The 10469-nt window shown below is 38.6% G+C and overlaps 1 protein-coding gene across 3 annotated transcripts in view; it reads left to right on the forward strand.

Annotated features, from left to right (window-relative positions):
• The first annotated feature begins 1272 nt into the window (after window positions 1-1272).
• Window positions 1273-10469, forward strand: part of GLRB (glycine receptor beta) — a 47396-nt gene continuing 38199 nt past the window's right edge. For all 3 annotated transcript variants that reach the window (XM_042049673.1, XM_042049674.1, XM_042049675.1), the window contains exon 1: window positions 1273-1445. In XM_042049673.1, the coding sequence (XP_041905607.1) occupies window positions 1324-1445 (122 nt within the window). In that variant the 5' untranslated portion in view covers window positions 1273-1323. The remainder of the gene's footprint in view (window positions 1446-10469) is intronic.

Here is a 10469-nt window from a genome sequence, read left to right on the forward strand (position 1 = left end):
GGGGCCGCGTGTGCGGGCGGGGCCCGCGCCCCCGCTGGGGCGGGCGGGGGATGGAGGGTCCTGCTCGAGGGCCCCGTTCCGCCGGGCGGCACCGCCGAGCCCCGTCAGCACCTCGGCCAGCGCCCGTGGGGCGGCGGCGGCGGGCGGTGGGGCACAGCCCGGGGGTGCTGCCGGGGCCGCGACGGGAGCCCCGCTCGTCTCGTCGTCCCGCTCCCCGCGGAGCGCTCGGCGGCGCGGAGGCCGCTCCCTTCCCGGTGCCGGTGGGAGGCCTCGGGCCGCGAGGCCGGGCGAGGGGCCGGTGGCGGCAGGGGCAGACCCGCGACCTTTAGCGGCCGGGCCGGGGGAGGGTGGCGATGCTGCGGCTCCCGGGGAAGGGAGAGCTGAAGAATCCCGGTGCCTCCCGGAGGTGGGGGAAGAGAGAGAGAGGCACAGCTCCTTAAAAACAATGGGGGGAAAAAATCCAAATAAATAAAAGTGAAAAACGCAGCAGGTTCTGAGGCATCTGCGAGATTTCCGTTAGCCCAAGGAAATGCTTGGGAATTATCTGTGGGATGGCAAACAAATGGAAAATGCCTGGGGTGCCGCAGTGCTGTGGCCAGGGGCAGGTGGGGCTGGCTCTGGCTAAACACAAACTCAGCTCCTGGCCTTTGGGGTACATGCTTTTTGCCCCACAGAAGTTTAAATATTAAACTGAGCACAATGTAATAAAGCATAGTATTGCAGGTTGTGTTTAGTCATCTTTGCACGGCCCTTTCGGTGCTGGCTCTGCAGTGGAAATGCTTCATGCAAAACAGTTGTGTTTAAATTCTGTACATAAAATTATATTTATACTCCTTCTCATAACCAGCATTGAAATGGTTGCTGGTTTATATGTGCAAGGTCATAGAGAGCTTGCAGTTCTTCGCCGTGCTTCATGACTGGTTGACTTTGTATTTAATGCAGTTGATGTATGACATTTCTGGTGAGGAATCCTGTTTCCAAGCTTCTGAGTATTTTGGGTTAGGCAATCTTTGAAGGACAGCGCATTTCTTAAACGCACTGGAGCAAACTTGCATTTAAATCTGTTCCTCACTGTCAGTCTTAACTTTGGGAAGCTACGTGACTCTCTGGACATTGCCTAAGTCAGTTCCATGTCAGGGATACACCTGAACAAATTCTTTCTGCCAGGACAACAAAGAACAACAAAAAGCCCATTCCCCATGAAAAATTTGTTTACTTTTTGCAGGTATGTGTTTCCTTTTGCCATTTCCAGCCCTACTAACATAAACCTCTTTCTTTTCTATTGCTACAGACTGAAGATTTCTCTGAAGCATAATCTTCAAGATGAAGTTCTTACTAGCAATTTTACTTTTCATCTCATTCTCCTTATGGGTTGAAGAAGTCTATTCCAAAGAGAAGTCTTCAAAGAAAGGAAAGGGGAAAAAGAAGCAATATCTGTGTCCATCGTATGTTCCTGCTTTCTTTTATGCTTTTGTATGATGGTGATCCTGCCCTATTTTTAACAGTGGAAATTATGTGGCAATTGAAGTAGAAGGTGGTGCTTTCTGCTGAAAGGATGGGGTCTGTGGTGGGAATGGGTTTGACCAGCATCATAGCTAAGGGCTGTCAATGTGTTCCTTCTGCAGCAAGTCCTCTGTTTTAGTGAAAGGGAAGATCTAATCAATAGTAATCATTCCTTTTCTTGTGGATTTCAACCCAGTGCCTTGCTATTTATGGGGACACAGTAGCATGGTCCCATGTTGCAGGTGTATTGAGGAAAGCAAGGAGGGTGCGAAACTGTTGGGCTGAAATTCAGCTTCTGGTTAGCTAGTTCTGTAAGAGAAGGCTTGTTCTACACATGTTCTTACTGCATGTTGAATAGATCTAAGGTCTTCAGCATCTTTCATCAATCATTTACAGTTCTATAACTTTTATGGAGGTGGATTGATTGATTGTTGCTATAAAGTATGCCCTTGTGGAATAGTCTCCCTATAAAAATACAGAAATTAAAATCCATGATTGCCCAGTTGAATAGACAATGTGTTCTGGACCCCTATGATTATTTGATGTTAAAAATACTCCCTCTTCCTAATGCTTACCACATTTTAGGTTGTGATCCATGTGAAAATGCGAAAGTTTTATTTGTGGATGCTGTTTTTATCATTTTCTTGGCCAGTCTTACTCATTTTTTAGTGTTACATTGTAAATATCTGAGGGAAAGATTGATGGACTATGATAAGTTGCCAGTAAGTGCAGAAAATCACTATGACTGAAATAATAAAATTGTTTAGACAAATTTACAACGTATTTCTTCTTTGACCATAAAAGAAGAAGTACAGAATGTTAGACTGGCTATTTAACATTAATCAACTTTTTCCAAAGAAAAAACAAAGCAAAACAAAAAGTGGAATAATCAGACAGAATCACTGTTCAAGTAATATTTTTTAAAGTTACCACTCTTTTCAAATGTTGACAGTGATGTTTGTTTGTAATCCCAGATTTTAGAATGTTTCTACATGTAGTGCATGTTTTCCTTCTTTTTTTTTATATCAAACCTAAAAAATTATATCTGTCCTTAGAATACATTAAGATATGTCTCAAATGCGATCCTGACTCATCTGAAATGCCCCTACCCATTTTTTCCCCTTTTAAAAGTTGAGTTCTGAATGAGGCTTTTGGTCGCAGCTACTGTGAGAGTTTATAACAAGGAGAGAAATGTCAGGGTTCCCAGGACAGGCATCAGAACAGAAGCCCTTGCAAAGTGAGTTAGGCAGCTGGGAACTGAATCCAGGTATTCCGTGGTCTTGTTCAAATAGCCAGCATTTCCCCCTGTTCTTGACTTAGTCTTAGTAGAATTCAAAACAGCAATGTCATTTTATCTTAGTAAGTGAGTGGATTTTTCTTGTTTGGTTCTATTTTAAGCCCTATATTTCTTGGTACCATTAAATACGATGTCATTTGTCACCAATACACTTGAAAAAACATTGAATACATGCTGTCATTGAAGCTGTCTGCAGAAATACTGGGGGAATCCAGTACTTGTCTGATGTTCCACTGTGCAGTGCTGCTGGCTAGAGTTGCTGTAGCAATGAGTCCTGTTCGATTTCCTGAATAATGACCAAGTTACCCATACCTTATTTGGCTGAAGTTCACAGCTTGAGAGACAACCACTTGTAGTAGTGGGTTTGCTATTTCTGTGGCTGGCATCTAGGAGGCCTCTCATGTGAATGAGCCGTGAAAGACGGCTCTGTCTGGCAGAGAAATTGCCTAATGCTCTCTTAACTCAGGCTTCTGTTGGCAAACTTCTAATCATCAGCATTTTTTTCAATGATCTTTCACAAAACTTCTTGATTTGGTGACACTTTGTGTTATAAAAGAGGTTGCCTACTAGTAATAATTTTTCCTTTGTGGAAAAAGCAAAAAAATCTTTCCTCACAATCAAACCAGAACATGATGGAGTGGGAATTAAGTAACACTATAAGGGTTGACTAAAACTACTCAAGGAAGTGTCTAAATAAAAGATTTCCTAGTAAAGCATAAGAGAAATATTTTAGAAGAATGCATTTTATTTTTTCACACCAAAAAAAATAGGATTTTTCATAATTTATAAAATTGAATGGTACAGATTCCTAATGAAAAGGTACATTTATAAGTTAAACTCTTAATCCACTTTTAATTTGAAGTTACTGGTGCAGTAAAATTTAAACCTTAATTGTAACAAGTTATTGCCTTTTATTTCCTTGCAACATGTGAAAAGCTAAATTTTACTTCTTCAAAAGAACAAAAACTGCATTAGTAGTTGTATACAAAACAGTCTTCTCTTGCAGACTTTGTAATGAAATTCAAATCTATACAAATCATTATCCAGGAAAAATTTATACAGAACCTGATATTGCTGCCTGAGTTCCTTAATTTGATGTTAAGAAATGGATGGCTAAAAGAGTGGTTTGGGACTTTAGCATGAATTTGTTTATATAAAAACTAAGGATACTTGAACTTTTACTTTTATGGCTCTCCAAAATACAAGCCTTTCGCCAAATGTGCCCCTCTGGCATGAAATTAACTACTACTAGGATAAGGTGAAAACAAGTTGATTAGAAGCCCCATAAAAAGTTCATTATTGTCTCATAAACAGATATTTGCTTCCTTAAATTAGGAAAATTCTATTTTGTATCTTAGAACAAACCCTTTTACTTGTGATTATTCATGATGCTGTACTTCTCAGTGCATTGTGTAATAGTGTCTTGATTTGCCATCTTATTTTCATTTATTCCTGAAACTGTTTTTCCCTGCTTTTTTATTGAAGGGTTTCTTGAAGCTGATTCTTAATCATTTGGTTCTTACTTTGATTTAATGCTTGCTCAGAACAGATGTAAGATTTCACATCTTACATTTAGATCATTTTCCTTCTTACCTCAGGCTTTCCAAATGAAACATAGAGTAATTATACTTCTGTCTGATTCCTGAATCTCTGTTGATTAACAAAGAAATTGATATATTGGGCCTAAAATGTGATAGTTTTGCACCATAAATCTGAGAAACTGGCTTCCACAGATGCATAGTACAATGAAGTACAAAGATTTAGTAACAAACTTTTCCCTTTTTTTTTCCCCATGGAAAATCTTAAAAAAAAAAAAAAATCAGGCCCACCCCTTCAAGAGAAAAAAAAATTTATATTACATTCTTCTGTTTACAATGCTTATTTTGAAATTTCATATACTTAATACAGATGATTTTGATACAGCTACAGGTGGATTTAGTCACTTGATCTCTTTCCTGCTCACAGACTGCCCATACTTGCATGACCTTTGTTACTTAGTTCTTATTAACTTCTTCATAATTCCTTATAATACCTGCTTCTCTTAAACATGTGGGACAGTTAGCTGTGACTTAGAGCACTGCTGAAAAACATTTTTCCTTTTGTTACACTATAATAAATACTTCCGTTATTTTATGATGTTTGAGCTGCTGCTGTCATCCCCACAGTCCTTAGTAGCCTAGGAGGTCTCTACTCAAAACTGCTTGGAAGATCTCTAGACAAATGAAATTATAAGGAAAGGGAAGTTTGGTTATTAGTGTTAGAGAAGGCACAGAGAAGTAAGAGTGTCACATAGCAGCTAACAAAACCAGTAATGACTATGATCATCATCACAGCTATCCCTGTTAATTTTGGTTTTAGGATGACTCAGCTGTTCACTTGCACAGTGTTCACTTCTGAAGATCCGTCGGTGTCCCTAATGCCATGGCAATGCTGAGAGCATAACCTCAGTCACTAAATCTCATCTTTTTGTCTGGATAGCAAGACTGTACTTTTGAAACAGCATCCCTCTTCACCTTTATGCATTTGTCCACATGGAGATTTATATGCATGTAGATGATCAACTAAATACTGTGTAATATCTATAGAAACCTTTTTTACCCACAAAGCAGGACTACAAATCATGTTTGGCTTGTATTCAATAAAGCATATCAGCTACTTCAGAAACTGTGAAATGGCCCTCTAAGCCCTCCAGAAAACATGGCTTGTGCCATCTGCCAGGGCAGAAGCTTAGAAAGGCCATAGATGCAAAGGTTCAATAAACAGCTTCTTTTAAAAAACAACAACAAAAGACAGTGGAACTTGGGAAGAAAGCCTTTGATGTGTTTAAAGCATAGAGCTGTGTGAAACTCTGTCCTAAAATTTCCTTTAGTTAACTTTAAGTTTCTGACATGCTCTTCCTATGAAGACTAAAGTAAAAGTTCAGAACTTATTTTATACCTTGGGTCCTCTCCATTTCTTCAAGGATTAGATTTTTTTAATTGACTTTTTGGGTATACATCGCCTCTCTATCCGTAGTATGTGATCGAGCCCATTTTTGTGATCAAAATGTAAATGGTGGGAAAGTGGAATCATGTCTCTCTTCATTCCCACTATCTAGAAGACGCTGTTGATAGTCTGTGAGCATTTTCATTTGTAGGTGCAGTGGAAGGGTTGATACAGTTTGTGGGAGGAGGTGGAATGAAGTTGAAAGGAAAGCCTGAATTTGGTTCTGGAGGAAGATACATCTGACAGTCATTCCAGTGATAAGTACTTTGCACATCCTAGGTCTTGTTCCTATAAAAATTCTTCTGCCCTGTAGTAACAGCAGTTGGTCGATGCTTTTATTATTCTGTATCACGTAACTCTCATGGAAAGCTGTGATCCCAGACAGATAGGGCCACATTCCAGAAGGTTTGCGAATTTGTTTTCAAAGTGGTTAAATGTGGTAGGCAGCAAAAGATAAAGCTATATAAGCAAAACCTAAGCTGTCTTGTAAATCAGTAATTAACCACAATAGACTGGTTCTCGTTCAGTAACTTTCCCTCTCAGTGAGCAGCGTTTCCTCCATTCTCAACACCACCGTGATGAGACACTGTAATTGTGTGGAAAACTTACAGGCTTTGTATTTCATATACAACCTTCTGACTGAGAAAAAACTGGGATCTGTGGGTTAAATTGCACCACCTTTCCGTAAGCCCAAGGACAACCATAGGTCTAAATTCTGTTGTCAAGACAAATTATATAGAATGTATCTCAGCTTATGCTTTCCTCTTACAATGCCACTTATACCACCATGCAGTTGGTTAGATTTTACCGAGGTCCTTCTATTGTCTCCATACTTACAGCATTTGGAAAAAAAAAAATACTGGGACAAGGAACTGATGTGGATAAAATTAATTAATTAATTAAATTTTAAAATGTTTGTAGTTTTGCTTAAACATTTGGATGCTGGTCATATTTTATATCTGTGTGCTATATCAAGACACAGCAGGACACTCATTATGCACAATGGCTACAGGTGGTGACTTCAGTGGGGTGCAGAGATGCCTAAGCTAGGCGCCAGCAAGCTAATTTTAAGAAACAGAAACATTGCTGTGAGCAGTGCTAGTTCAGGCTGGGTGAAATACCATGCTAACCTGTTTCTCCTGGTTTGGGGGCTGTCGGCTCTATGGCAGGCAGATGAACCAGCTTGCTTTTCCCAAGTTTAGTGACTAATAAGGCACTTCAGATTACGATATAAACACTCCTTAAGGTGTCTAACCCTGGTAATGTTGAATGTGAAACCAAAGCTGGATTTAAGAGGTTTCTGCTAGACAAGGAGTGAAGTAATGCCACTAGCAGGTATTGACACTACCTAACTGCAGGAAGGTTGTCTACATGTCCACATTAGGAGACTGTTGTCTTTGGTCTATCTACAGCATGGCTCACCGCAACACAGCATGAGATGAAAGACAAGCTGTTTCATCCCCTCAACTCATAGGTCACAATTCAGGGTGCCTACTCTGGGTTTCCATTTCAAAATTAGCTATGAAGGAGCCTTTCTGTTTGTTCACCACACTGCATTACCTCCAAATTTAGGTACTGAAGCTACATATCTAATTTTAGGTGTTTAGCTGTCAGCTGCTTTCGTAAAGACGTGTAAACAATGACTCAGAGTTCCATAGTTTTGGTGTAATTAGTGATACCACTTTTCATTGAAGTAATTGTGATTAATCTTCTAGGAATAGACATGTCACCTCGCACAGTTTGAAAATGTAGCTATTAAACATACTAAACATCAGAGAGATCACTCAGAAGAGTTATATTGTATGTCATTGATATGTATTAACCTGTTTTTATCCTTACAGTTATTGCACTCAGAAAATCAAATGCCTGCCAATCAGAACACTGATAGTTTATGCCAGGAAAATTGTACTTAAAATATATGCTGGGATAATAGATATTATGTTTCCCAAAACTTATTTTTACCTTTCTCCCATGTACATAGCCATGTTATATGACTAAAATGTCGATTTCCATCATGTAGATTAAATAAACTGCGCTGAAATCTGTTGTTTCAGCATCATATGGGAAATTTTACTGGAGAGTACCATTAATATGGAGATACATATTTTTATCTGTCAGTAATCTAGAACTGTGGAAAAGTTTTCTTCCCGTTTGTGTAGAATATTTTTTATATTCTTTCCTCCTGTAGCACTGCATGTGGTAAGGACTCCTTGTAACTTCAGTGAGCTCTGAGAGAATAAATGTCATGATGACCTATAGAGACATAATGTCTTCTGACACATTTGCGTAACACAAATGTAAAGCTATATAAATTTCAAACAAAGTGTAATACATGCTTCCTTTTCTCCTGCATATCTGCTTATCTAAACTTCTGGATTTTGATTAGTGAATTATGAAAATAATTACCTGTTGCCATCAACTGAAAATGTTGGTCATGATCTTCAAAGGCAGTGATAAAATGTGTAGAGCTGAGGTGGAAGAGGAGATGGACACCTTACTGCCTATCCTGTGAAATACAGTTTGTAGAGTAATTTTTTGATTCATCAGTGATACCAGATGTAACCTCTGAAAGACCAGGCATTTCACACAGAGATGTTACAGCAAAAGACTGACTGTACTTTGTTTTCTCTCTGGATTGTGAGGACACTGTAGAAGTGTGGATACTTTCGTGTATACAAGAATAGTGCTTGTTTTTCCTTTTATTTGTTCAGAGAAAGAAAAATCATACTTTGGGCTTGGGTATTTTGTATGTTGGTTGTGTGGGGGTTTTTTAATTGTTACTTAGGTAAAATTTTTCATAGGGCAAATTCTAGCTTTACAATTACTTGCTTTTAAATTTCCTCCATAGCAACTGGAGGCTTCTGTTGCCTTATCCTTTGGTATGTACTGTACCTTGCTTAGAACTCAGCAATTACTGTAAAGAGTGCTGCATTCCCATTTCTTAATGCTTTCCATCAGCTCTGCATGCAGTCAACTCAGGTTGAAATAAATGCATTAAAATTAAAATGTGTGCTGCAACTGGTGAAAATCTAAGTTACCAGCTTTTTACAAGTGGAAAAATTGTAGGTTGAATTAGAAAAAGTGGTAAGTAACTTCTTGGTGTGAATGTTGTTATGTGGGACTCAGCCTTCAGCACACTGAAGTAATGATTCTTCTAGGAAGGCAGATCTCAGCTCAAATCCTTTTTCTCTTATGTAATATACAAATATGCCTATAATTAATTCATTCTGTAACGGCCAATTAAGCAGGGGTGGTTGTGGCTCTAGAAAAATACCTTCCCTTAATAGTCCCACCCTCTTTATCCAAGCACCTAACACATACCATATACTGTCTCATTAAGTCTTTTTGCTCATCTATCACTTTGAAAGTGTCCTTAACTTCTTAACTCACCCCAAGGAACACATCTGATGTATTAAGTTGCAGGTGAAATTTAGGCATTTTGGTCAGCAATGCTCTCAGAAGGAAATCCAGTCATTGTGATGAAGTTTCCGTGTGTGCTATTGAATGATGGTAGTTTAATGACAGCATGCAGTAAAAGAACCACAGTGAAAATATGACTGATGCTCAGCAGAGCTTTTTTTTCCCAGTAGCTATTTAAACCACTTCATTCAAAGTGACCTTTAAAAGTAGCAATTACTGAATCTCAATGCTTCTGCTCCTAACTCAAAACAGCCAATGCCATTGTATTTCGTTTGGTTCTTAGATAAGCAAGGACAGATGCACTTACACACTTCTCTAAGTTCAAAACACAGCCCAACAACTTGTGGCAGATGTGATTGGGTTGTTCTTTACCAGCAAGCTATTCTCCCATTGTTTTTTCCATCACTGTCTTCGCAATGCAATAAATCTCCTTTGCCCACTTTTTGGATGGCTCTTGAACAAACAGCCTGAACAGACATTTGTATTAATATACTTCTGCAGTGCAGCTCAGATCTCACAAAACTACCATTTTCTTTCTCTTACTTGAAGAGACAGATAAACTTGTCAGGTGTATTTGGCTTTGTTTTGCTGTTTGTTGCTCAAACAAACAGCAAAAAAGTTCTCAAACTTTTTCCTCTTTTCCTCATTGCTTTTTATGAGCATGTGTATTTCATTTATGTGTCCATGTTATCCTGTGTGGTTCAGATTGCTGTTTTCACTATTTAATGAACTTCTTTGTATAACCCACAACAAAAATAAAAAAAAGTATTTAAGTTTGTTCATTAGTTGTTGCTTGGATTTGTTTTCATATTTCATTGTACTGGACATACATAATTTAGAAAGAAATCTTATTGTTGGTATTAAGGAGATTCTTTTATAAATGTATTTTCAGTAGACATCTGATGTAAATGTTTTCTATGTTAACATGTGAGACTTGCAAGGAAGCAGTGCCATGAACCTTTCTGTATCAGATAAAATGCAGCGTACATAGTGTTTGCTGCCTTTTTAATAGCTAAATGAACATTCTTTTCTGAATTGCTCTTTCTAGAAAATGGAAAATAATCTTAACCTTATGTTTCCCTTTTGTCCAACTAGTGGTAACTGCAAAAAAAAGCATACAGAGCTGGTTTATGGTATTTCTGTGGCAACCTCTTTATTGGTAAAGGTCATCACTAAAAACTGAACACATCTCAAGGTTACAGAATAGTGCTGTATTGGAATAGAATAGAATAGAATAGAATAGAATAGAATAGAATAGAATAGA

The sequence above is a fragment of the Corvus kubaryi genome, unplaced genomic scaffold (genome assembly GCF_017639235.1).
Source record: "Corvus kubaryi isolate FWS band 111438036 unplaced genomic scaffold, C.kubaryi_AGA036_p1.0 71, whole genome shotgun sequence".
Classification (NCBI taxonomy): domain Eukaryota; kingdom Metazoa; phylum Chordata; class Aves; order Passeriformes; family Corvidae; genus Corvus; species Corvus kubaryi.